The sequence below is a fragment of the Balaenoptera ricei genome, chromosome 20 (assembly GCF_028023285.1).
Source record: "Balaenoptera ricei isolate mBalRic1 chromosome 20, mBalRic1.hap2, whole genome shotgun sequence".
NCBI lineage: Eukaryota > Metazoa > Chordata > Mammalia > Artiodactyla > Balaenopteridae > Balaenoptera > Balaenoptera ricei.
The window spans coordinates 1513867-1541456 of record NC_082658.1 but is presented as its reverse complement, the minus strand read 5'-3'; the positions used below and the strand labels follow the sequence as shown (position 1 = coordinate 1541456).

The 27590-nt window shown below is 58.0% G+C and overlaps 1 protein-coding gene across 5 annotated transcripts in view; it reads right to left on the bottom strand.

Annotated features, from left to right (window-relative positions):
• Positions 1-1196: 1196 nt before the first annotated feature.
• The window catches only part of AXIN2 (axin 2), a 79266-nt gene continuing 52872 nt past the window's right edge, over positions 1197-27590 (bottom strand). For 4 of the 5 annotated variants that reach the window (XM_059907166.1, XM_059907165.1, XM_059907163.1 and 1 more), the window contains exons 3-11: positions 19242-19373; positions 11512-11614; positions 9197-9337; positions 8584-9110; positions 8203-8400; positions 7715-7927; positions 7196-7291; positions 5825-5992; positions 1197-2481 (exon numbers count right to left, since the gene is read on the bottom strand). In XM_059907166.1, coding sequence (XP_059763149.1) covers positions 2355-2481; positions 5825-5992; positions 7196-7291; positions 7715-7927; positions 8203-8400; positions 8584-9110; positions 9197-9337; positions 11512-11614; positions 19242-19373 — 1705 coding nt within the window. In that variant the 3' untranslated portion in view covers positions 1197-2354. The remainder of the gene's footprint in view (positions 2482-5824; positions 5993-7195; positions 7292-7714; positions 7928-8202; positions 8401-8583; positions 9111-9196; positions 9338-11511; positions 11615-19241; positions 19374-27590) is intronic. The other variant, XM_059907167.1, reaches the window with a different exon arrangement.

The following is a 27590-nucleotide window of genomic DNA, read 5'->3' as shown; positions in this document are numbered from 1 at the left end:
TTGTATAGATATATACCACGTCTTCTTTATCCATTCATCTGTCGATGGACATTTAGGTTGTTTCCATGTTTTGGCTATGGTGAGTAATGCTGCTCTGAACATAGGGCTGCATGTATCTTTTTGAATTACAGTTTTGTCCAGGTATATGCCCAGGAGTGGGACTGCTGGATCATATGGCAACTCTCTTCTTAGTTTTCTGAGGAACCTCCATACTGTTCTCCATAATGGTTGCACCAATTTACATTCCCACCAACAGTGTAGGAGGGTTCCCTTTTCTCCACACCATCTCCAGCATTTATTATTTGTAGACTTTTTTTAAATTAAAGATGAAAAATTTTTTATATTTTGAAGTATAGTTGATTTACAATGTTGCGTTTCAGATGTACAGCAAAGTGATTGTCATATATACCTTTTCAGATTCTTTTACATTATAGGTTATTACAAGATAGTGAGTAGAGTTCCCTGTGCTATACCGTAGGTCCTTGTTGGTTATCTATTTTATATATAGTAGCTTGTATCTGCTAATCCCCAACTCCTAATTTATCCCTCCCTCCCCCACCTTTTCCTCTTTGGACATTTATTTCAAAAAGGGTTCATCACAGGACTCCTTTACATGGACTTGCTCTCTGGGATCTGAAATGCAGCCCAGCCCTGAGTGCTCTGAGCACGGGGACGGGACATGTGTCTGTTGGATGAACAATGGCCACACGAAGCAAACTGTCGGCGAACAGTGCACTATTCTCACTGAACCGTCTGGTCTACCCAGCCATGGCGAGGGTGGCCGAGTAGCACCGAGACCGAGGTTCACTGACCCCACTGGGCATTCACGACCTGCACACCATTTTCAGTGGCTTTTCACCCCCGAGACACCTATTAAAACACAAGTACTCCTGGGAGGACCCCAGCCCAGCTCCTCACCACCTGTACCTACCTGGCCAGATGGCAGGCATCTGCCTGGGAGGAAGAGGCTGAATCCAGGTGGTAGACGGGGGGAGGACATCAGAGGAGACGCTGTCCACACCCGCTCCACGACGAGAAGATCCTCAGCCGGTCAGCAACCGGGTGATCCTGAAGACATCGTTTTTGGAAACACCGGTTGGGTAAGAAGAGCTTCCGGTCACATAGAAATGGGCTCGAGCACAGTGGGAAAAATCAAGCGAAGAATGTTCATATACAAAAGGGGGCCTCTAACCCACTTCCACCCCAGGGGGTTCAAAGACGAGGCCGATATTTTGAAAAATATAAAATTTTAATAAAGGCTACATCTCTTAATTACAATAATTATTGTACCAAGTAATTTTCCTTAAATGAACTCTTTATAATGCATAATTTACAGTATAAGTAGAACAAAATGCCATGGCAAAAGTCATTGAGTACAAGACTTGTAATAAAAAGGCATAAAATATATTTATACATAAACCCCTTTCAAAAAACAAGGGAAAGCTGGAGCCCTCAATATAGGGCGACACACGGCGTGGACACCGTGCAGGTACAGGTACTGTACTGATTCAAGGTCAAGCACTAGAGATAGTGGATTAATACTCTTCTCCGTACAATATATACAGACGTATGGTACAAGGAACGATGGCAAACAGAATGCACAGATTAAGTTAATGTAAAAACCCGAACGTCACGATGAAGGTGTCTGGAGGAAAGGTGCTGTCAGGTCTTCCCACAACTGTTCGCTTCTTTGCCGGGCTGGGCGCAAGGGGAGGGGGTAGTTTCCAGAATGGCTGGGGTCCAAAGACTAATTTTAGAAGACTCCCAAGTTGTTGTCATTTCAAGACAAGCACAAGTCGAACCACATGGTTCCAGAAGGCCTCAGCCATCGGGTGCTGGGCCCTGGTGGGGAGCTCCAGGAAGTCACGGGGTGAACCTGGGGCCCCGGGGACGCTCCCCCGCCTCCACAATGAATCATCCTGTCCGACAGGAGGGCCCCCAAATCAAACCTCAAGACCTTTATGACAAAATAGAGCAGCGCTGGGGGAAAAAGATGCACCAATTTCTGCGTGTGTCAACGGTAGGACACCATTTTTTTAAAAGTCTACGTTCACTTGGAGAAACGCACGGCACAGCTTAAATCCTCTTTCAGTGAAATAGAACCACGAAAACTTCTTCTCTCCCCCTTCCGTGTTTAAAGCAGCATATCCACAAACTGGGGGCGGGGGAGCCGACTGTCCAATAAATAGCAGGAAGGATTCCTGTCCAGGTGAGCTACAGCTTCTCCTAGCTGATGGATTTAGAGCCCTAGGAAGTCATAGGTTATGCACGGCGGTCTCTCCGATACCGTCAGCGTCCACAAGAGCCAAGAGCCGTCCTGTCCGAGGCCGGTGGCCCGAGCCAGACGCCGAGGCTCAGTCGATCCTCTCCACCTTCCCCAGGATCCGGCCCTCGTACGTGGGCAGCACCACCTCGTCGTCCCAGACCTCCTCAAACACGGCTCCACACGCGAACTCGTTGCTCGCTTTTTTGAAGTAATACCTTAAAAGGAAAACCCAACACGCGGCTTGGTAAAGCTGCATTTTCTATTTTCTACTCGGTTTGAGAGGACAGTCTGTCAGCGCTGGGGGCGAAGGGGTCTGAGAATGCCGCTACCGCGGGCGGCAGGGGACTCTGCCCGGGTCTGCTTCGTGCGGCTGGTCGGAGGGTAAAGCCAGGCAGGGACCCCGGAGGCGGCGGCTGGGCACCCCCCAGCTGCCAACAATGCCGAGGCCCAGCACTGTCACCCGACACACACGGTGAGAGGCACCCTTTGCAGAGGACAGCTGCTTCTTTCTCCCACTTTATTTTTTGGGGGGAGGGGCAGGGGAGCGCAAAGCATGCCTGGAGGGGGGGGGTCCCTCAAAGAGACCCCCGACTCAGCCCCCCGACCCGGCAGGAGTCTGCGGAAGGCTGGCACCGCTCATGCTCCCTGCCCTCCAGCGCCCAGGGGCCAGCCCTCCCGGCTGGTGTCGGGCACAGCTTGGGCTGGGGGGGCCAGGACAGGCTGCCTCCCCTGTGGTCACCGCAGGAGGCGGGCAGCCCACTGCTTCCCGGGGTTGCAGCCACCGAGAGCCCCGCTACTCTCCCCTCTGCCCCCGCCCCTTCCCTCCCCTCCTCCAGGGCTAACGCTAAAGGCCCCTATTCTGCCCGCTGATTAAAAAAGCTCCTTCGATCCCACCCCGGCTTCTTGCTTGAAGCCTGTTGAACTGCAAGGACGCAAACCACCAGCCTGTCCCAGGAGAGTCACGTCTGAAAACTGCTGTCCCGCTCGGCCAGGCCCACCCGAGCCCCTTCCCAGGACATGAAGCCAAGGCCTATCCCTCCCCGTCCCAGGCCAGGGAGACCCCTCAGACGCTCTCAACTCGCCCCTGCAAGCCGTCATCTTCAGCCAATAAAGGCCACTCGTGGAGGGAGGGTCACGGTCCCCTGGGGGGAGGGTAAGAGCTTCTCAAAAAAAAAAAAGTAATTGTGTCTCAGGGTTACAGTGGTTTTCTGTTTTTGTCTTTCCTCCTTAAAAAGTTTTTTTAAATTCCCCTTGGTTAGAGCTAAATTTCTTTCCTCTTTAATGAAGACCAGCCAAGTACTTCCATAGGAGATAAGGCTAAACCCAGTGAAACAGCTGCATTTAGTCAAGGGTCTGGGTTTCTGGCGTTCCTGGCTGGGCTAAGGCATCGGGGTGACTGCCCAGCTCGAGGGGGTCAGCGGCGCAGACGCTCTGGCGTGAGGCGGGGCAGAGTCCCAGGGGGCCCGATGAGCGCTGGGGGAGGGGCGCTGCGCACAGGAGACCCTGGGCAGCGGGGGGAGTTCTTTCCAAATGACAGGCTCCGATGCCTACACCACGCCAGGCAGGCCTCGGGCCCCGCACGGGGGCTCTCCCGGCCCCTCTGAGCAGGGACACGCAGCGAGTGACCCTGTTCCTGACTCCTCCCCGGCCCTGCCCCGCCCCCCCCCGGACTTCAAAGGCACTGCGCTGCCCTCAGCTTCTCTTCCACTGCGACCTGCTTTGTGTGGCAAACTCTGCTTCCTTCTGCCATCTGGCACGTCTGCAGGGGCTGCTCTGAAGCTCTGCCACGTTGAGATTGCTCAGCGCAGCCCAGGCCCCCGCTCCCCGCCCCGTCCTCGCTGGGCTTCGGATGGCGGGCGGCGGTGAGGGGTGCGAGTGCTGCAGTGCCCCCCGACCCAGCGGGCACAGGGTCCAGCTCCGGCCCGGGGAGCGGGTCGAGCCGCGCAAGGCGGCTGGGAAGGGCCGCGGCCTGATCCAATCAGCAAAGGATCTGCGAGCCGCCCGTTTGTGCGCGTCTGTGTGCATGAGAGGGGAGGCCGGGGCTTCAAAGCCAGGCTTGCTGAGTGTGCCTTAGAGAAAACTCAGAGCCAGATGGGGCTGGAGTGGCTGCGCGTGGCGCCGTCCCCGCAGCCTCTGCTCTGCGCCCCTCGGCCCTGCTCCCCTGAAGGTCACCTGCGGTTCCACTCAAAGTCCAGCCGAGCCAAAGCTGAGATCAAAATGAATCCCTGGAGGGGCACACTTGTGTAATTAGTTTCACCTTGTGTCTGTTCAAGATAAAAAAAGAAGAAGAAGAAGAAGAAGGAGCCAGGCCCGTTCCCCAGTCCCCTGGTTCATTTCCAGAACTGTCTCTGCCCGGGTGTAAAAGGGAAAGATCTCAGCCCAGCTCCAGGCCCCGCTGTCGGTCGCCTGCAGGGTCCCGGCCCTGAGCCCCGTCCCTTCCCTGCAAACAGAGTCAGTCTGGGCCACTGCCCAAAGCAGCCCCTCCCTGCCCACCGGCCCCGGTGGAAGTGGCTGCTCTGGAAGGGCTGGGGTCACGGGCCCCGGGGGTGGGCTTGCCGGGGGTCCAGAGCCGGCGTGCGCCCAGCAGGTGGTGAAGTGTGTTAGAGCTCTCCGCGCCATCCCTGCTTGGGGCAGCAGCAGGGGGGCACCTTCCGGGCCCAGGCTGTCTCCTCTCTAACCTCCCGCCTCTCCTGTCCCAGCCCTGCACACGGCACCCGGGACACAGCGGGATGGAACCCATGGGTTCCCTTGGGACGGAGGCCGCCGAGAAGGGGCAGGTGGGACTCCGGTCATCACCTGCCCCACGGTGAGGGGAAAGTGACCGAGAGACGCCCAGGGCCAGCCCCCGGCTCCTGACTCCCCTCCAGGGTCCGGCAGGCCAGGGTGGGCATCTGGACCGTGTAGAGGGGAGAGGAAGCCCGGAGGGAGGGCGGGTTCCGTCCCGAGGCCCCAGCAGGAGGGGCGGCCAGCCCTGACCCCGCCCCTCCCCGGTGCCCCCCCACAGGTCCTGCCCTTCTTCTGTTACAGGCAACCCTGCCCCACGTGCCTTGGGGCACGGAGGCTGAGGGAAGAGGACGCTGCCACAGTGCAGGCAGTGGTCTCTGCCTGTCCCTGAGCCTTCGGTGAGGACGGCCTCTCCCAGACGTGCCAGGAGGGCAGCCTTTCAGCCTCCTCATCAGGCAGTCTCTCCGTCTGTCTGTTCTCTCCCTAGCTTTCCCCTACACCCCTCGCCCCTTTCAGGCAGAGCCTCCGCGAGACGGCCCCAGCCCAGCTCTCCTTCTGGCAAAGCCAGCCGACCCCTTGGCTCCTAACCCTAACCCTCAGTCTCGTCCACCTGGTAAAAAAAAAGCCCACCCAGGTGCCCACAGAGCCCTCCCTGCCGCCGCTGCTGCCGTGTCATCTCGGGGAGGGGTGAGGGGACAGTGTCAGTGAGACAGAGCGAAGCATCGCGCAGCCCCTCCAGTGGCCCCTCCAGGTCTGGCCCGGCCAGGAAGCGACCCTGGCTCTTGCTTCTGAGCAAACCAAGTCCGGAGCAGAAAGAAGCCATGGGACGCTTACCTATAATTTCCCTTTTTGCTGAGCTGCTCTTTGAAGTGGCCCAGGGTCAGGCTCTGAGCCTTCAGCATCCTCCGGTACGGGATTTCCTCCCCGCAGAAAAAGTAGGTGACGACCAGCTCGCTGGCCTGGACAGCGTGCACCCCTGCCAGCTTCTTTGGCTCTTTGTGACTGAAAATAAGATGGAAAAGCAACAAGTCCTGCATTTGAAGGCAGCAAGCACGTGTGCACATACATGCACGTACACACCCAGGGGGGCTGCAAACACTGTCTCCAGAGATAAAGTCGGGCTGGAGCTGTACACCACAAGGGTGCGGGTCCCGTATCACAGAGGCAGCCATTGCTGGTGGACACACGGTCCTCCCTCAGGTCATCTGTGTGGGGCACACAGGAAGGGACCATCTCCTTCCATCCAATGGGAGAACAGAGTAATGTCCATCAGGGGGGCACCAATGGGGTGCTTGCCAAGGAAGATGAGAAAGAAGAAACCCACCCAGAGCCACAGGGACACTCGCTCTGACCAGCGTCTGCTGTAGGGACAAACCCAGGAGTGGCATGAGCCCGGAAAGCCAGAGCCCACTGGCGGGGGGTGGGGTCAGCCCTCAGTCATCTCAACTTCTGAGTTTTTGTGGAGTGGCTTAAAAAAAAAAAAAAAAAAAAAGATGCAGGCCCTGATAGCTGGTCAACTTAAGGTCCACCAATTGTTAACAGGATGGAGGTCTTCTCACTTCCAACACTGTTCATTGCTCACAATGAAGACACTAACAAAAAAAACTTTAATGATTTAGGCCCCTTTAGATCTCTGCAACCTAACACTTTTTCAACGCACCACCCTGGAGTGAAACGAAGGCTGGCTTCCCTGCCCAGTTTACAAGAGTGTAGGTTTAGGACAGGAATCGTGGGACCAGTGGGGAAGATGTGCTGCTCCCCCAGCAAAACAGCAAAGATGGTCCCCTCTCTGTGTCTGCAGCGGTGGAGAAGCATCCTCCGGCTCAGTGTGACACAAAGATGGTTTTCCAACTCGCTAACTTTCTGGGCTAGTGGGGACAACTTTCCCTCCGGCTTTGGGGTCCCTCTACCCATCAGCTAAAGGCTTCCCGTCTGAGCTTGAGTCCAGGAACCCTGAGCCATCCACCACTTCAGGAAGGAACACTTGTGTACAAGTCACGATGCGTTTCTCGGTACAGGTGGGGTTTTCCGAGATCCTAATTTACGGCAACATCTGAGTTTACTGTTCCTTGTCGCTAATATAAAAACGAAGGTGATTTTATAGACTAAAAAAAAGGTTTCAAAAACCACAGCCCCCGACAGAGAATACCCTGAAAGCGTAAAGCCTCCGGGCGGATCTCCGCAACACCAGGTAAAGATACTCACTCTTCCGAAGCCAGGCTTGGGCTGGAGAAGGGCGTGGCTCCTGGCGGACCGGTGGCCGAGTGGTGCCTGTCCCTCTGCTGACTGGCCGCGCAGCACCTGAGGACACCAAGGACTTAGACGGAAGCCTGCCGTCCCCGCGGCCAATGCGAAGCGGACAGAGAGCCGCTCTCCCCGGCCTCCGACTTCCATCCCCGCCGAGACCCAACCAAGGCCTTGTGTTGGCAGCAGCCCCTGGAGGCCTGGCAGAGCTGCGCTAAGCCGCCCAGGAGCCCAGCACTGGACGCTGCAGCCCAGGCAGAGGGCTGAAGGCTCTAGAAGCCCCATGGGTCACGGCTCCTCGTAAGCTCACCTCCCCAGCCTTAACCCGTCAGGACCTTCCTAAGGGAACGGGCGCTGTGGGGGATTCCTCCTCCTAGGACTCGCCAGGTCCGGGTGAGCCCTTCGGAACGACTGGAGCTCAGGGGGGCCGTCCCTAGAGGCCGGCAAGGGGACCCGCCACGGGCCGCCCCGTCCACTCACCGCTGCTTCGGGGGCTTGGACACCTCCGCCAGCCGGCGGCAGGCCTCCTCCAGCTGCGCCAGGGTGTTGGGTGGGGTCAGGGGAGGCACCGCAGGGTCCTGGGTGAACGGGTGGGCGCGGGGGTGCCCGTTGCCACCCGCCCACAGGTGGTGACGGCCGGCTGGGGACGCTCGGGCACACTCCAAGGGGTAGGCCCGCTTGGTGCTTTGGGCACTGAAGGGGCAAGGGCGAGAGAGAGCCGGGGGGAGAAACGGGATTAGGGGGCCGGAAAGCGTGGCTTCAGGAGACATCACAGAGACAAGGGGGGAAAAAAACGCGACGGTAACACGGCTGGGCACGTGGCCCCAGCGCGGCACTCCCGCGGGCCGCCCAGTCGAACGCTTACGACTAGCAGGGCAGGAGCCGCCGGCCGTGGTCACACTCGCGCGTGGCGCAGAGGACCACCCCCCCACACCCCCCGCCCCGGGCGGCGAGCCGGCCGTGTTCACCTGTGCGGCTTGGGCTTGCCCGGCCGCTCGCTCTCCAGCACCCACTGCCATACGTCCTGCGCCCGGTCTCCCTCCTCCCCGGGTGGCTGCAGCGGCCCCGCTCCGCCGGGGGCCCCTCCTTCCCGAGCTGGCCCGGCCGGGCCCGGCTCCGAGCCTCTCCCGCTCCGTCGGGGTGGGACGGCGCCTCGGCCGCGGCCGCTGCGGGGAACGAGGAGCGCATCCATCCCGGGGCCCCAGGCCGCCTCCGCCTCCCACTCCGGGGCCCCTCCAGGCGGGCGGGCAAGGGACACCTGCTACCCAGTCCCATGCCCCGCCCGCCCAGCCGCCCTTCCCGCGACCCAGCGCCCGCGACCCCCGACCCTCCGACCACGGGACACCTACCCAGCCTGCGCGGCGGCCGCGGGCTCCGGCGCCCCGGGGTGGCTCTTGCACTTGGCGCAGCAGGGGTAGTCGGCGCCCCCGGGGATGGGAACGGGGCAGGGGCAGCGCGCGCGCTGGGCGGCCTCGGCCTCCACCTCCTCCCGGGTCCGGGGGCCGGCGTGGTGGTGGATGTAGTGGTGGTGGACGTGCTTCGTCGTCTGCCTGCTCACGAAGCCCCGGGCCCCGAGGAGGGGGCAGCCGGCCGGGGCGGGGGCGGCGGGGAGCAGCGGGCCCCCGGGGGGCGGAGGCGCGCGGTGCTGCAGGAGATGGCGGCGGCGGTGCGGGTCCGGGGAGCGCGCGCGGGGGCTGTAGCGGCCCACGCCCGGGGACTGGCCGCCGGGGGTCTTGAGGACCCTGGAGAGGTGGTCGTCCAGGATGCTCTGCGGGTCCTCCTCGTAGCTGCCCGACGGCAGGAGGGAGAGCGCGTGCTGGGCGGGCCCCGCCTCCCGGGCGCTCAGCGCCAGCTCGGAGCCCTCCTTCTCCTCGTCCTGGAAGGGAAGGCAGCGGTCGGGGGGCGCCGGGGTCAGCAGGAGGCCCCACCCCCACCCCGGGCAGGGGGCGGGGCGGCGCCCACCTCTCGGATCTGCTGCAGGCGCTCCTCCAGGCTGTGCCGCGTCTCCAGCTCCAGCTTCAGCTTCTCCAGCCGGGAGATGAGCTCGGCCGCGAAGGCGGCGGGCTCCACGGGGGTCATCTCCTTGGGCAGGCGGTGGGTTCTCTGCGGGGCGCGGGGAGGACACGGGGCGGACGCAGTCAGGGGGCTGCCCGGGCCTGGGGACGGGCACCGCGGCGCATCCACGGCCGCGCGGAGAGTGGGCGGCGCGGGGCCCGGGCTGCTCGGGCGCTTTATGCGCGGGGGCCGCGGCCTCATGGAGAGCCATGGTCCCGGCAGCGCGCGCCGCGGGCAGGAGCAGTTGGCCGCACTGCGAGGGGCCCCGCTTGCTCTCCCTCTGGAGTACAACCAGCCCATCAGCCGCTACTCTGAACTAGAAAATCTTCAAAGACTGTTGTCAAACATCAAAAAAAAAAAAAAAAAAAAAAAAAAGGCAGCTCTCTGCGATGGGGAGGGGAGAGAGCCCACCTCAAGGAATAAAAAGTAGAGCCTAAACAGAAAGGGAGCTGGAAATGTAAAAAATAAGATTGGAAGGGAGGTGGGCGGGGGGGGAGGAAAAAGGGAAAAAAGGGGGAGGGGGAAAAAAAAGAGGAGTCACAGGGCCCAGATCAGACGCAGCGGTAACGTCTCTCCTGGCCGCACACTGCGCACCTTTGAGGCGGCGTTGTCTACCGCTGCCCCGGACCCCCTCGTGTTCCCCGCCCCTCCTCCTGTCTCTTTGTACAGAAAACGAAGCAAGCTGCTGCCGGCTAACAGCAGAACTGCTGCGCTCAGCTGCCTGAAGCGGATCCACCGAGGGAAAAGGGCACATCTCCAAACCGCGTATGGAATATAAACAGGCACGAGCACGCAGGCCAACGCAGCCAACAGAGAGGACCCCCGCGGCCGGCTTTCTGTCCCCCTCCCGTCGTCTGGTACCCGCAGCCCCAGCCCCTCATGGTTCTGCCTCCTACCCCTCGTTTGCCTCCTGCTTTGGCCCTTTTCTTTGGGAGGGGGCGGGATGGGGGCAGCAGAGAGCCAACCTGCAGAGGCCAGCATCTCCCCACCCGAGCCGCAGATGATAAAACGATCGCACACCCCAGGACAGAATCACATAATTCACAATCCTGGGGGGCTGTACAGCTTTCCTTAAACACACATACCTCCCCCCAGCGCCCCCACCAAGTCAAAAAAATATATATATACATATATACACACACACATATATGTATATATCATCGATACTGCTGTATGGGTGGGGGGGATGTTATTGAGGAGGGGGTGCTGGAGGTCCCCAGAAAAGCAAACTTAGTAGGCTAATTTTACAAATTTAAGTCTGCCCTGGACTGTCCGGGGGGCTTCAGAGAGAAGTCGCAACAGTTCGCACACTAATGCAACGTGGGATTAGCAATTCGATGTGTCCACTTCCGACATGTGACATCACCGACGGACAAATCGCATTCTCTGAAGCTGGCAGGAAGGACTCTAAGCAGCGGTGCTGCTCTAAGCTGGGCACTCTCTTCCCCTCCCTAAGGAGCAGCTGGACCTCAGGGCATCGCAAGAAGCACAGCTCCTGAGACGTAGATGGGGCGGCTCTCTATGTGCGGGGGCCACGGGCTGGCTGCCCCCCGGGACTTGGAAATCGTAGGGGAGGACCCGGAGAAGCCCTCCACGCCACGCTGGCCTCTCATCTCAATCACAGGAAGGAGCTGCTCAAGGGACGCTCAGACACTTATTGGGGGCAGATTCAACAAGCAGGCACTAAGCCACATTCTGGGGTTGGAAACAGACAAGAGGGACAGCCGACCTCCAGGGCTTCGGAGGAGAAATGGCCGAGCACAGAGATGAACGGTGACTGAAACGACAGAGCCACGCGGGCAACACAAGGAGAACGTCCCAGGACGTAACCCTCAGGAGGCAGATCCCTCCAGCCTCCTCATTCTCTCTCTCTTTCCTTCATTCAGTCGACCAGCAAGTGTTCAGGGAGCACCCACGACGTGCCAGGCACGGTTCTCGCCTCTGTGGTGGGATGGACTTAACGGGATAGCCCAACACAAAGCGCCGGTTCCCTCCCACCCTTCGCTGCTTCGCTTCTTTCTCATGGAGTTTTCTTTTTCGAATCGAGGAAACGGAAAAGGCCGACTAGGGCGTCGTGGGCACCCCTGCTCTGGGTTACACCTCGGTGAACCGCAGATCGCCCCTTGCGTGGCCCTCCCCTGCCCTCCCTTCCCCCAGGTCCCAGGCGCCAGCCCCCAGCCCCCCACTCTTCCTCCCAGAAAAGAGCCGCCGACCGTACTCACCGGGAAATGAGGTAGGCACACCTGGCCGTTGGCCTTCACGCTGCGATGCATTTCTCTCTGGAGCTGTTTCTTACTCCCCCCGAGGTAAGGAGGGATTCCATCTCTAAGGGAAAGGAAAGGGCAGAACCCACCGGCTCACGAGGAGGCCTTAGCGCACGGGCCGACTCACGCGCGCTCCTGAGACCCCGCCAACAGACAGGGCCGCGCACCTCCTGGGGCTGGGAGTGCCCCCCGTCCCCGGGCGCTGTGGCCGTCCTTGCAGGGAAAGTCAACCCAAGGCCCAACCGCCACACGTCCTGCCCCTCAAGCCTCTCTGGAAACGGCTCCCGCTCGGATGCAGGAGGATCAACCTGGGAAGAGCTCGTGTCTCAGCTCTTGTCTTAGAACTGAGCCCACCGGAGAGTAAAGGTCCCCCTATTTTACAGGTGCCCCAAGCAGGAGACTAAGACCCCTTTGGTCCCTCCGACGGTCTGTTACCACGGCAATCAGGGACCAGAGCCACAGGAGACTAGGCCAGGCACTGGGGGAGGTGTGCGCTATCCTCCAGCAGTCAACCTCCCAGTTGTTCCCAAGTGTCTCCTTTTTATCAGTCCCCGGCAGGCATCTTTGGGCTCCTTCCTTCCCTCAGCTCCAAACCCTACTACCCCCAACCAATGGATTCCCAGATCCGTGACCAATGTGGGCATAAAGAGAAAGCCCCTACTCCGTGGTATTCTGTGCAATTCCTGCAAATATTTGAGTACCTACTATGTGCCAGACCTTGTTCTAGGCTCTGGGCAAGAGAGCAGCGAAGGAAGGGGATAAAAATGCAGATGATTGCCCTGAGGAAGCTTGTGCTCTAACGGCGCGGAACAGGTAATAAGCAAAAATTAAAAAGCAAGATCTGGGGCTTCCCTGGTGGCGCAGTGGTTGAGAATCCGCCTGCCAATGCAGGGGACGCGGGTTCGAGCCCTGGTCTGGGAAGATCCCACATGCCACGGAGCGACTGGGCCCGTGAGCAACAACTACTGAGCCTACGCATCTGGAGCCTGTGCTCCGCAACAAGAGAGGCCGCGATAGTGAGAGGCCCGCGCACCGCGATGAAGAGTGGCCCCCGCTCGCCGCAACTAGAGAAAGCCCTCGCACAGAAACGAAGATCCAACACAGCCATAAATAAATAAATAAATTAATTAAATTTAAAAAAAAAAAAAAAGCAAGATCTATGGTGAGTTAGAAGGTGGTAAGCACTATGATGAAACACACGGCAGGAGATGGGGAGTGAGGACAGCGGGGGCATGGAGCTGCATTTTAAAAGGGAGGCGGTGGTCACTGAAATCCTCTCCATGAAGGTGATTTCTGAGCAAAGACCAGAGGGCAGAAGGGGCCCTTATGTTCTTCTTCATCACTATATTTTTAAAAAGCAAATGGAAGAAGTTTAAAAACAACTCTACCACCACCACCTCCACTCCAGCTAGTCTGCACTAAAAACAGGACCTGGAGTTGCTATGATTTTTTTTTTAAACTTTTGTTCTTGAAAGCAGTCAGACGGTCAAGGTGTGATTATTTTCCCATTGCTGTTCCTTCCAGAAGCCACTTATTTACAAAAGCCTCAGGGTTCAAACATTTCCATACTGAATCATCCTTCGAGGCTATAAATGTTGAAATTAGCTGTTTGGCTAGTTCCCTTTCCCTGGTGTTTTGTTCATCAACGGGTGGCTGGCTCATCAGCAGTTGGGTGACAATCAGCTGCGCCTAAAAATGCCAGGAGCAGCCTGGGCCAACTGGTCGACCTCCAGCTCCTCCGTATGGCCGCGGATTCCGGAAGGCGGCTGACCTGGGCAGGAGAAAAGGGCTGCCGCCTCAGGGATGCAATACAGATACAGATGAACTGACCTGTGAGCCAAACCTTGGAAAAGAAGCACATAAAGTCCGATCGTACTGAGGGTACAGGCAGAGAAGACAGATCAACATAAAGCAAGGACTTGCTCACGCGTGTGAGTCCTGTCCCAGGGAAAGGCTGAGGGGGGTCAGACAGCAAGCACTGTGGCAATGGTCAGCCCGTTGACCAGCGAGGTCAAGTCTCCTAAGCAGCCTCCTACTCACTAAGGCCTGGGACGGGACTGGGCCCACGAAGGCCAAGTAGGAGAAAAGGTTCTAAGTCCAGAAACTTCCTGAACCACCTGGAGCTTCGTTACCAAAAAACTTTTCACCCCAGGATCATTCACAAGACGTGGGCCTGTCGCAAGCAGGCCTGGCTTGACCAGCAACTAAGGGCCATGCCTGCCGACTCCAACCCAAGGCTGCCGGCCCCCCATGGACTGAGTGATGTATAATCCAACTGCACCCTCACAAAACCCCTAAATCACCACATTTTATGGAGGACCAGAGATGCTCCAAAGCGCTCCTGGAATCAGTCAGTAGGTCAGACCCAGGCTTCTAATCCAAGCCACCGGCGGACTCCAGAACAGGCATCCTTAACTCAGACACATACAGTCCAGGCCCAGCTGGAGGAGCCAAGCTTCCCAATGGTCTGAATGCGGGGGGCACCATTTCCTAAGCCCCACGGGGTCACCTGACATTCTGAAGGGGTGAATGGGGGGTTTGGGGAACATCCTGGAACGTCCTCCTGACCACTTAGGGCTCGCTGGCTATGGGGCATGCCGGCCCCCCACCTCCCACCTTAAATCCCTTGTGGGGTGTGGGTAACGGCGGGGAACCAACAGACTGGGTCTCACGATGGTCTGCGCAACAACTTCTGCTGCCCCAGGGCTGCAAGACAAGGTCCACGTCCCAACCAGCAACTCTTCCGGGGCCGTAATAAGAGGATGGCTCTGCTCCAGGCCTCTCCCAGGCAATCCTGGGGGTGTGGGTCAAGCACCCCATGGATCCCACCGTGACACACACGGGGCCGCACGAGTCCCAGGAGGCCCCCGCCCGTCCCCTCCAAGACTCTGACCTTGAGTGTCCCCCAGAAGCCTTTGCTCCTCCCCCTTGCCTCCCAAGATGAAACGGAGCGGTAAGGCTTTCACACCTCGCGCTCTGTCTCCGTATAAAGCAGGAGAAAGAAAAGTTAACTGGGGAGGCAGACGGAGCAGGTCCCTGGCCACCTGAAGGCAAGAGGAACAAATGCGTTTTAAACCACTCCTCCAACCAAGAACATGCATGCCCGCCACAGCCAGGGCAGGCGAAGGGTCCAGCTGCAGGCAAGGAAACGCGAGGCCAGCACAGGAAAGGGAGACCGACTTGCAAAGCCTCAGAGGCTCGACAGGCACCTTCGAGGAAATGTGCCTTTAATCCCACCCCACCCCCCTGACCCTCCAGCCAAGAACCTTCTTCCAAAACAGCCCCTCATTCCAGAAGGGGGCCTCTCTTCTTTTCATCCAGGCTCTGAAAGCCTGTGATCGGTTTCCTGGCTTCTCAGGACCACGAGCTGACCCGTGCCAGCGTCTCGGTCCCCGGACGGCCTCTTTTAATTGTAAACATTTTAGCTAACGCGCCCGCTGCCAGGCCCAGCTGTTTCTGGGGAGCGCTGGTTTTGAAGTGTGGACTCCACTTAGTCGCCATTTAAGCCGAGCCCATTAGTTTAGCCTTTCGACTCGGCCGTGCCCGGCCTGACCTGAATGTCACTTTCCGGTGGCTTTGAAATAGCGGGCTCACGTACACACGCGTCCACTCGCATGTTCGTTTGGCCGCCACTCCGAAGGCGGCCTCTGATCACAGCCAACATCAAAAGACCGGTTCGTAAGATAAGGCACTATTTGAAGTTTGCCCAGATGCTTTCCCCGGGGTCCAAAGTAAACCCATAAATAAGATATAAGGAAATAAAAATAAATATTATAAAATAACCTGGGCCACCCTCTGTGTGAAAGGCGACAAGAAGGTCTCGGGCTGATTTTGTGACACCCTCAGCAGAAGCACCCTCCGGATCGAGCGGATGCTGATTTCAGGAGCGGCTCTGCGCAGAGAGAGGTCAGGGCGCCGCCTCCATGCTGTCCTCCTAGCTTTCACTTCCTAACAGAGGCCACACCTGGGCGCCAGGAACCTGCTGCTTCTGATGTTTCTAGCGTGCCCCACCCCCCCCGCCACTGCAGTCCTCCTACAGCCCCCGCAGTCCTTCTGCCCAAGGGCTGGGGTTGAGGACTTGGCTGGGAGTCTAACTCTCCAAAAAAAAAAAAAACAACTAAAAAAGCCATTTCTTCTGAGAATGTAGGTTTCAGAGCAATGGGCTCGTAAGAGAGCCTTCTCAGAGGCCTTGTACAAAGACTCAACTCCCCAGCCATCTTAGACGGGGCTTTCTGTGTAGCGGGGAACCAGAAGTCGGCAGCGGGCCCTGGACTCGCCAAGGACAAGGCCCCCCAGCCCAGCTCTCCCGGGCCTCGTGCAAAGGCCCTGGGCCTTAACTGCTTCCCTGGCAAGTGAGACGACTGCTTGTGTCCGATGAACTCCATCCTTCTGGAGTCTACAGAAGGCGGCCCGTGACCCCCGCGACTCCCGCCCCCCCGCCCAGCTGCGCCCCTTCCCCAGCCCCCAGCGGGGCTGCCCGGCCTCTGTGCCCACGAGAAACGGCCAGGGCTCCTTTCATGCCTTACGGGGCGCTCCTATTCACTAGCGCCAGGAGGTTGCAAAGGGGCCTGCTGCCCTCTCGTCCCGCGAAGCTTCCCCGACGGACAACGGGCCGAAAGCGACTCGGTTCAGCTTCGCGTCCCCCCCGCGCTCCATCGCTCGCTCGGGCTCTGCTCTGCGCCAGGCCCCAAACTGGCCGAGCTGAAGAGGGCTCTAATCCCGGCCCAGGACCCCGGGGGGCCTGCCCGACGGGCCAGCCGGCCAGAAAGCACCTCGCCCGGCCCGGGCTTTCAGCGCCTGCCAAGCCTGCGGGCCCGCCTGCGCCCCGTCGGAGTGGCTCTTGTGCCGAGACCCCTTTCCCACGCTGATGGGAAACGCGGGCCCGGCGGCACCAACATGCCCACGTGGGGTCTGGCTGCGCCGGCTGCATCCAATAAGCTGCCCTAGAGGTTGGGAGGAGGACCAGAGGCCCCCCAGCCCTGGCGTCAGAAGACGGGCTCCAGCACACGAGCCCCAGGTCCCCAGGGACCCTCCCCCACCCCTTGGGGTCCTGGTTTACTCATCCCCAGCCCGAGGCAGCTGCGCCGAGGCAAGGGCTGGCCACGCCCTGAGGTTCTGCCACCTGGGACCCAGGGGTACCCGCTGTGCCCCGGAGAGAAAGCCGCCGAATGAGGGATTTGCCCTCTGTCTCGATTACCAACACGGACCCTCCCGGCCCACACGCCGACCCCTGCCGCCCAGGACAGCTGACTTCTCTGATCCCGGAACGCGGCTTCCCCGTGCAGTGAGGGCCTTAAGCCCACGAACGCTCTAGCTAAAGGCGGGAAGGGCGGGCGAGGGCTTTCAAGTCATCTCTCGATAGAACCGAGGGTTTTTCTTCCGGGCATAAAAGGGGGTAAAAAAAAGAGGGGTGAAGGCAGAGGGTGCAGGGGGGAAGTCCAAACTTGCTCCTCCCTCCCCCTCCCCGTTCAAAAGGAAAGCTGTGTGGTCACCAATAAATAAAACTAAAGGAGACTCAAGGTAGCTCAAAGGTCTCATTATCAACTACTGGGCCTGACATGCACGCGGGGCCGGGGGGAGCAGGCCAAGGGCAGGGGCCTGTCTGGCCCGGATCTGGGCTCCGTCTCTGACGGGAGTAGTTATGGGAGCGCTGGGCATTCCTCCTTCATCTGTAAAAGTCACAAGCGTCGGCCAACCTTTCTGACCGGGTCCTGTGAGGCTCAACCGGGTATGGGGACTACACCCAAGTTATCTCATCCTGAACCCAGAATCACACGTCCGTGACGGGGAGCAGGAGGCCAGCCAAAAATAACCTTGAAGAAAACTAAACAGGAGCCTCCTAGTCTAAAGGAAACTACCCTTGGCTAAGGAGAGTCGCTCGATGCCCTCGTTCAAGTCCAACTCACTCTTATTTTACACATAACGCTGACTACCACGTCATCCAAATACTAGTTAAAAGCTAGAGGAATGCTGCTGCTGGAAGCAAGTGCACACGAGCAAAAAAACGACAGCAGGCAGAATAACAGAGAAAAGAAAGAAGAACTATCTTAAAAAGGGGGGTGAGGCATCAATATCTCTAGGGGCAGAAAGCCTTATACAATTTCGAATTCTGTGAGATGATATTACAATGTAGAATGAAAACAGACCTTGGGATTAAATTATTTGAATCAAGAAACAAATTATGCCTTGTCTAATACTATTCAATAAAGACAGAGCAAAAACACATTGTTTTAAGAAATACGTCCACCAAAGAATAATATTTTTCAAGTACAGTAACTTAAAGAGTTCAGTCGATATGGAAAACTTACCTCTGTGGAAACCCTCATTTCTTCACTTTGGATGAAAGATGTGTTCCCTCCCTCCATTTTCACTCATGCCAAATTGCTATTCTTTTATTAAACTGGAACTTTTCACCTTAAACATCTCCCTCCTTTCACTAACAGGGGAATCTGAGGTAACACAATAAAAGCCACCAGGAAAATCAACAGTCGAGTCCCAAACCAACCCGTCAACTTTCCTTTCAACTGGTTCCACACCGCAGGCCAAGCAACGGATCACTGGCCAATGGAAACCAGATCATTTCAAACAAACTGGAAGAAGAGCCGGTCCCGTTTTGGGAAGCAAGCTAGAAGGAACAAACTCGACATGAGCGTGCCAGAACTTACAACGGCTCCACGGGCCTGCCTTGCAAAACGGTTCCCTTAGCAGAAGATCCTCCTCCAAAATGTTTGTAGAAAAGCCTCCAAAGACCACTTTTACAACGGTGCTTCTCAACTGGGTGCTGGCAGACGTGCCCCTGGGGAGTCTCGCCCAAGCCCAGGCTCCACCTCCTCCGAGCCTCCTGAATCAGAATCTCCAAAGTTGGCAGGAGACGGGGACGCCTGGTCCACCTCCCCGCCCCACTCCCACCCACCTGAGGCTCACAGAGGGTCACTGTTCTCCATCCACAGAGGTCACCACTGCATGACCTCAAATGACCTCCAACTCAAAGCATGACCCTGCCCCATGGCCTGCTGACCGCCATCAGACCACCCTGATGGCTTGGATTGCATCCAGAAATGCCAGCCGTCCATCTGCAAAAGAGCTGAGGTCAGAAACTGCTCTGGAGAAAACCCCCACTTAGGGGCAGAGCCCCGGCTGCAGAGGGAAGACGCCCGCCGACACCAGACGAGCTGGGTGACGGCCGCGTGAGCACATCCGCGAGGCAGCCTGGCACGCAGTGTCCTGGAGGGAACCCTGGCTTTCTGACCCCACCTTCACTGAGCCCCCAGACACATACCCTTCCCACGCCACCCCGCCTCCCCACCTGCTGGCTCTGCAGAGGGACACCCGGATTCAAGACCCTCTCCTGCCCACCGGGAAGGCAGGCGCAATGATAACCGGAAGAGGGGCTTTTAAACTCAGGGAATCTGTGGACATTCACCCTAACCTCCTACCTTGGTTTGGCTTTCTTCTGTGAAGGTACCATTCAACCCCCTTTCAAGGCTCTGAGCGTCACTCCACCCAGGCGACCGCGGGAGCCTCCTGAGCCAGACCAGGGCCACCCCTGCGGCCTACTCCCCTCCCATCCAACAAACGTCCACGCGGACACAGGTGGGATTGGCAAAGCCGGGCGAGGACCCTGCCCCGTGGCCTGGCGGGTCACACTGCCAGCCGAGTACGCGGTGGGGAAACCAGAACATACTTACACGCTACTGTCCGTCATGGACATGGAATCGTCGGTCAGCGCGTCACTGGATATCTCGCTGTCGTTGGCGCTGGCGGCTGGCGCGAAGACGCAGCCGGAACCCACGTGGTACGGATTCACCGGATCGCTCCTCCTGAAGGGCCACAGCACCGCATCACCGACTCTCGCCCAAAGCCCAGGGAACCGGGGGGCCCCAGGACAGCCCCACGACGTGTTCCAGGCCAGCCTGCTGCCCAGGGCTGGGTGCTCCTCTGGGCAGAAAGCAGGGGCCACAGAGGGGCCTGCTGAGCCGCAGCTCTGCCAGGGGACAGGGGACCCCAGGGCATCTTACAGAGTTCTCAAGAGTCACCTGGAGGGGGGACCCTGCTCTTGGAGGGGGGGCTAGGGAATGACCGATGGGGTGGAGTGTCCTCCCTCCCCGCGCCCCCCCCACCCCCCACCCCGAGGCCTGTATGGGGAGAAGACAACGTGCGGGCCCCAGGACACCGAAACTTCCACACTCCCCGCCCGGGCTCCGCTAGCGGAGACCTGAGAGGCAAACAACTAGCGGCTGGGCCTGGCGAGCGGACAGACGGACAGACAGGAGAGTTCAGGACGAGATCTGGGGCTTCCGTCCTGCCCCGAGCTGGGCCTCGGCCCACAGCCAGGCTGCCCCCCACCCCGGGGCCGCCGAGGGCCACCGGAGGGAGAGGAGGAGCACAGCTGTTTCCAAGGAAGGTCCAGGCCCTACTCCAGGGCCTCCGTCCCCTGTTCTGCCCCCCCCGACCTCCTCCCAGAAACGCCAGTGTGCCGGCCCAGCCAGCTGTGTTCCTCCTGTGTCACCTGCTGTGTCACCGCGAGGGCCTCAGTGAGGGAGGGAAGGGAGAGGGAGGACCCGCCGTGGCCGGTGGGCTGCAGGAGGGGCCCTCGTCTGCAAAGACCCAGGCCCACTCTGCCGGGGCCGCCGAGTACAAGTAAGGGAACTCACTCCACCAGGCCGCAGCCGCCGGTCTGTGAAGATGGCCTTGGGGTTGGCGGATGAAAGGGGCCCCTGAAAGGTGCCGGCACCTCCTGCCCGTGCTCACCGAGCCCCAAGCCTTTCGTGAGGTGCCCAGCCCCGGTCTCCGGTCTCCTGGCACCCATGGCCTGGCGGGCGGGTCCCCGTAACGGGGGTTGGGCAGGGCTACCAGGAGGAAGGCAGACGCGGAGCACAGGCCCACGAAGAGGCACCCCTTACACACGCCGTCTCATCCAGTCCGCACAGCCCCCTGGGGGAGGAGCGCGTGTGCCCACTTGACAGATGTGCCCCGTGGCCGGGCAAGCACAACGGCCCTGGATGTCAGAGCTGGAAGCGGCGGGTGGGGGCGGATGCGTGCGGCTCCCATTCAGCCCCTCTCTCTGCCTCTGTTCAGAGACCAGCCTCGACGCTTCAGACAGCTCTCGCGTAAGAGGCACGACGAGTGACCTGGAAGAGGAAGTCCTGGCCCTGCAGTGTCGGAGGGGACGGGCCGGGTGGGAGCAGATGTGAGGACCAGGGATGGGAGAAGCAGCGGACAGTCCTCCCCGGCCTGGGGCAGGAGGGCGTCAAGCTGGCTGGGGTGGGGGGGGCCTGGGGCTTCCCCAGCGGCACGAGGGGTCCGGGGGGGCCACCAGGCTGCACTGAAGTGGCCGTGGGGTGGGCAGGGAGCCGCTGCACAGTTTGGCGGGAGGGAGGGCAGCGGGGCTGGAATAGGGGGGAGAATGGCTCGGGCGGCTGTCCTCAGGGGGCCTGCCCTCTAGCTGCAGTGACAAAACAAACAAGAGTGACACTCAGAGGTGTACGAGTTGAGAGCCGGGAGGAGCGACTTAGGGCTCGCTGTGGGCGGGGCCTGGTTTGCTCCCTGCTGCACCTCCCCTGGCCCACGGCAGGGCCTCGAGGACTGTCTGCTGCCCGATCGTCTTCACGACCCCCCAGGGAGGAAACGGGCCCCAAGCGGGGGCCAAAAGCCTCGTCGGAGGCCACCCGCTGGAGGCCCGGCCGCGTGGAACCCACCTCCGGCCACCTGGAGGAGCTGATGGCAGCAGGGACCCCGAGTCTGTTCGTCTGAGCTAGGCCGGAACGTCAAGCCAGATCTCAGGGATGTGGTGTGGTGGAGAAGTGACCAGAAAGTGCAAACGAGGAACATGGCGCTTGAACCTTTTGAACATCACGGCCCAGCGACCTTGACCTGTCACCTGGACACTCTGGCCATTGAATACCATGGGCCAGTGACCTTGACCTTGTCACCTGGACACTCTGGCCATTGAATACCATGGCCCAGTGACCTTGACCTGTCACCTGGACACTCTGGCCATTGAATACCACAGCCCAGTGACCTTGACCTTGTCACCTGGACACTCTGGCCCCCCCCTCCGCCCCCAGGATTTTCTACGATGAGGCAGTGAGGCTGGTGAGCTCTTCCATGGCATAGAACTGGTCCCCACGTCCTCAGTGTGGGATTTCCAGACACCAGGGCAAGAGAGAGAGAAGGGTGGAGACAACCAAGGAGAGGCAGTTGGTTTTTCTGGAGAAGGGAGATGAGGGATGATTTAGTGAAGACAGTCTCCTAGTTGATAAGGAGGAGGGTGGCTCTGGGTGGTACTGCCACTGAAGGTGGAACAAGAGGAAACGGCTTACAAGCCAGAAAGAAGAAATCACTTCTCCATGGCCAGGGCAGACCCAAGGAGCGGGTGAGGGCAGGTCACGGGGTCGCCCAAGGCTTTAAAATGGCCCAAAGCCCGCAGCTGCCTAAACAGGCTGCTGCCTCAAAGCAGGATGGAGCAGCTGATGGGCTTCAGGAACCAAGTAACACAGAAATCAAGAGGCCGAGGGCTGGGGCCGGCTTGGCTCCCGGCCAGCTGGGTGACCCCAGCTGTCACAGCCTCCGTGGACACAGGGCTCCACTAAAACAACGTGCAGTTCAAACACGGCCACCTGCACGGGGTCCGTATGTTCTCCGAGAGGCCCAACGAGGGCACTGTTTACGGGGGTGGCATAGGAACGCTCCAAAAAACCACCCCCCGACAAAAGCAAGACTTCTTGGGTGGCACTGATCACGACAATTACATATCGTCAGTGCGTTTCCATGGTGAAGGCCTGTCCCGTGTACGAGACAACAAGCTCTACGAGGGCAGGGACAGGTCTGTCTTCCCCATCTGGGTCTCCCCAGCTGCAGGCAGCGTGGGGCTCGTGGCAGAAGCTCAAAGCTTTGTCCACTCTCCTTCTTTAAGGACCTAGGACCGAGCGGGTTGCTGAGGGGTGTTTTCGCCTAAGAGGCATAGCATGGAGATCAAAAGAACCAACATGGCCTTAAACAGCCTTCACACACTCTTTCCATCCCTTCAGTGTTGCTATCTTTGTGGTATTAACACATTAACAGTGCCCCAAGTGTGAGGGTTGTAACTCAGCCTCTACAGGGAGAAAATGACTCAACAGAAACCCCTCCCTCCCCAGCAGAAAAAGGCACCTCGCTCAAATCCCACGTGTGGACAGAGTTCTGTGCTCCCGGTCAGACACACGGGTCCCAAAATAAACTCGCCTCCCTCCCTTCCAAAATAGAGGGCTACTGTGTGACCAGTAATTAAAAATGGAATATATTGCTCTTAGCTCAGTTGCCTGCAATAAAGTATTGGGATTTTCCTACCATCATAACAAGACAAGGCAGAGGAAGGTGGCAGGCCTGTGGGGAGAGACAGAGACTCAATTTTTTAAGAACTCAGAACTTCGTCAAAATCATCACGTAATTTCAAGAAAATGAATTAGAGCTGCTTTCTTGTGATCGCTTTAAAAAAAAAAAAAAAAGAAGGGAAGAAACTCAGCCACACTACAGTAAATTGTACCCAGATGCTTTGAGGATTTCTTCAGGACTGTCGTGCTCCCAGTTGCTGCAAGGGTTTTAAATTCCTCTGGAGAGTAAAGGCCTATGTACCGATTCTGCACTGGGCGACCATCCACAGACCTGGTTTGCAATTTCAACATGCAAAGGGCTTTCAGCTGTCAGGTAGCAGAGGCTCCTGGGACCTTAAGGGAAGGGAAATGTCGGCTCCTCCTCTCCCCCCACCACCATTCTTATCTCTTATCTCGATGAGATGCTGCAGGCCCCCGCCTGCTCCCCAGACACCAGGGCAAAGCCCATACAGACAGCACAACAGACGTGACCTTTGGGACCCCCTTCTGGGTCCCCTCTCAAAACAATGCAACTTTGAGAGACAGGGGAGACCGCCCAGGGCAGGGCAAGGAGAGCATCCCGACCCCGGCTCCGAACTCCACAGCCCCTCTGCACACGCCTCCACACTCCAGGTGTTGTGTGTGTCTGTGTGTAGTCTGTGTATGTGTGTAGTCTGTGTGTGTACATGTGTGTGTAATCTGTATGTGTCTGTGTATAGTCTGTGTGTGTGTCTTGTGTAGGCTGTGTGTGTGTGTGTAGTCTGTGTGTATGTGTGTGGTCTGTGTGTCTGTGTGTAATCTGTGTCTGTAGTCTGTGTGTGTGTGCGTGTAGCCTGTGTCTGTGTATGTGTCTGTGTGTGTGTCTGTGTGTGTCTGTGTGTAGTCTGTGTGTATGTGTGTGGTCTGTGTGTCTGTGTGTAATCTGTGTCTGTAGTCTGTGTGTGTGTGCGTGTAGCCTGTGTCTGTGTATGTGTCTGTGTGTGTGTCTGTGTGTGTCTGTGTGTAGTCTGTGTGTATGTGTGTGGTCTGTGTGTCTGTGTGTAATCTGTGTCTGTAGTCTGTGTGTGTGTGCGTGTAGCCTGTGTCTGTGTAGTCTGTGTATGTGTCTGTGTGTGTGTCTGTAGTCTGTGTGTAATGTGTCTGTGTAGTCTGTGTATGTGTCTGTGTATAGTCTGTGTGTGTGTGTCCGTGTGTAGCCTGTGTGTTTGTGTGTGTGTTGTCTGTGTGTGTGTCTGGGTGTAGTCTATGTCTGTGTGTAGTCTCTGTGTGTGTGTCCGTGTGTAGCCTGTGTGTTTGTGTGTGTGTTGTCTGTGTGTGTGTCTGGGTGTAGTCTATGTCTGTGTGTAGTCTCTGTGTGTGTAGTCTCTGTGTGTGTGTCCGTGTGTAGCCTGTGTGTTTGTGTGTGTGTTGTCTGGGTGTGTGTCCGGGTGTAGTCTATGTCTGTGTGTAGTCTCTGTGTAGTCTCTGTGTGTGTCCGTGTGTAGCCTGTGTCTATGTGTTGTCTGTGTGTGCATCTGTGTGTAGTCTTTGTGTGTAGTCTGTGTGTATACTCTGTGTGTCTGTGTGTAGTCTGTGTGTGTGTCCGTCTGTAGCCTGTGTCTGTGTGTGTGTTGTCTGTGTGTAGTCTATGTCTGTGTGTACTCTGTATAGTCTGTGTCTGTGTGTAGTCTGTGTGTGTGTCTGTCTGTAGCCTGTGTCTGTGTGTGTGTTGTCTGTGTGTAGTCTATGTCTGTGTGTACTCTGTATAGTCTGTGTCTGTGTGTAGTCTGTGTGTGTGTCTGTGTGTAGTCTATGTCTGTGTGTACTCTGTGTATAGTCTGTGTCTGTGTGTACTCTGTGTATAGTCTGTGTCTGTGTGTAGTCTGTGTGTGTGTCTGTGTGTAGTCTATGTCTGTGTGTAATCTGTGTATAGTCTGTGTCTAGTCTGTGTGTGTGTCTGTGTGTAGCCTGTGTGTGTCTGTGTGTGTGTTGTCTGTGTGTGTGTCTGTGTGTAGGCTGTGTGCCTCGCCCTGGCTCTGGGTTATTTACAGGGACCATCAGAAGCCCAGGCCTCCTACTGGACCACTCGCCAACCAGAGCCCCTCCCTCTGAGGACCATGCCTGCTCTTAGGCGCCAACTCTTTACGTGAAACCTGACACCACGTCAGTAAGGACACAAACAAGTCATTAAAAACGAGGCTCCTCTAGGCGCTCAAGGAAATCAAAGGGCTTAACGACCAGCCATGCCCTTGGCATCCAGCTGCCGAGACTGCTCCCCAACAGCTGGTGAAAGGGACCGACCCCTCGGCAGGATTCAGGTTTCCTGCTTCGTTCACTGGACTGACTTATCAGGCTGTCCACAGGCCGGGCACCTGGCCTGACAAGTGGCGGGGAGGCCGACTTGACTTAGGGACGATCCCACATCCCAGAACCAGCTGCGAAAGCAGGCTCAAGTTCAGCAGGCAGAGAAAGTTGAGGCGTGGGGAGGGGACATGCTGCAACTTCACAGTGAACACGTGCTAGAACCCAAGGCTCACTCTCTGAAGGTGGGACCCGAACCTGGTTGGCCCTTCTCACACAGCCGGTGGTGAGCGCTGTTAAGTCAAGCCAATTATAATGCTTTACGTCTGTTCAGACATTTCCCTTCACAACGGGCTTTCCTGTTTATTATTTTGGTCCTAATATTATAGCAACCTGTGACATAAACTGAAGGGAGGGTTGCCCACTCACTTTACAGAGGGCACACGGGCTTCAGAAAGACTTCAACCCAGGTGGTAAGAGGCGGTCCGGGCTGCAGCTCAGGCCTCTGAATAACTCGGGGCAGCTCCTAATAACACACCTCAGGCACCCCTGAATACCTTGCATGTTAAAAAAATTATCAGGGTGTGTCTTAATTTCTCTCTGATGATGCCCAGGTAAGACATGTGCGGTCCAGGTAAGATATGTCGTCTCATCCCAACAGTGGGAGAAAACACACTCACGAATCTAGTATGGAAACCCCAGAGGCCAACGAAAGGTGTCATTTGTACACGAACACCCACAGTTCCCAGCCAAAAGCCGAGCGCTGACACACAAAGCACCCCAGGCCCTGCATCCAGGGTCCCCAACGCTCCGGAGAGTCACCCCATAAAGCCGAGTCCTAGAAGCATCCCAGCTGGGGGCTGTGGAAGGGGGAGGGGCGCGCCAAGGCTGGGTCCCACTGCCCGCCCACGAAGGGGAGGGGTCACAGCAGGGTCCCACCTGGGGAGCCTGTCTCGCTCCAAAACCACGCAGGGCGCTGTTTACAAAGGTGGTGCTCTGGGCCCTGACACTGGGGGACACAGAAGCCCCACTGTCTGAAGGCTCCCGGAGAAGCTGCCTGACCACAGGCCTTAAGTAGCCCTGGCGACCGCTGCCAACCTGGAGGGCACGGAGGCCAGCGGGGTTTACCCAACCGTCCACCTAACAGAACAGGGCAGGGGTGGCAGGTGGCCGTGACTACCAGCCACAGAAGCCAGAGCCAGTATCCTCCTCCAGAACAGCCTGAAGCCATGAGCTTAAAGATGCTGAAACAACTCCGCTCACGTGATCCTTGGCTCCCTCGCAAAAGCCAATCCGTTCCCACTTAAGGTGTAGACCAGATGTCTGCGCGCAGACGACCGGCTCCCGAGGCTGCAGGAGCGCCCCCTGGTGGACCCAGCACAATCCTTCCCTCCCTGCAGGGCCACCCCGAGATCACAGGCTTCCAGGCTCAGACCCCGCTCCTCTGCCCCTCCTCCTGCCTCGGACCCTACAGAGGGAGGGTAACCTCCAGAGAGACAGCCGCCAGATCGCGTCTGCCTTTCCGAACCCACGGAGCAGGTCACAATGGGCAGCGAGGTAAGCAGCTCCCGGCCAGCCCCTCCCCTGCACGCTGTCCACCACAACCCGGGATTGAGAGGCTCATTCTCTTTTTGGATATTTGGAAGGGGACAGCGAGAAAGAGACAGAAAAACTCATTCTAACAGGAGGTCTGAAGTTGCCTCCAAAGGTCAAGAACCTTGAGACTTGGCCATTCTATAAAGAACTATTTGTCTCTGAAGCCTTGAAAGAGAAGGTACTCTTCTCTTCTCCAGTCCTCTCCGGCCAAGACGTCTTCTCCATCAGCACCAAGCAACGCAATAATCAAGCGGGGTCTGATCCTCGGGCCAGAATAATGTATCAGCAGACTCCAAAGCTAAGGGTCCTGCATTCGGGAAAGTCACAGGGCCTCCCCTCCTTAGGAGGGTTTCTTGCAGGGTTAATATCTCATTCCACAAAGAGAACCGCAAGCTCAGCTGTTAAGCCAATTGCTGGCTCTTATCTGAACTTAAAGCTCAATAGATCCCACTTACCCCACGGTCAGTGGGCACACACGTTATTTCCTGGGGCTCCGCCACAACCCAGGTGCCTCCCCGGCCACGTTCATCCTACTCCCTATTGCTTAGCTGTGAACGACCCCTTCCCAAACCGGTGCCTGGTAGCTGGTGAGTCAGCGGCATCAAAAGCTGCTGTCCTCTCTCCACCACCCCACCCCAAGACTGGCCCAGGATAGTAAGTAACCCGCATTAACGCACACTGCCTGCCACTGGGTGAAGTCAGCACTGGAAAACTACAGGTATTTAGCCGTGTGTGCATCGCCTTCCCGCCCCTTTCAACAGCAAAACGCAAGATCGAAGGGTTCGTGGCCAGCGGTCCGAGCTCAAGACA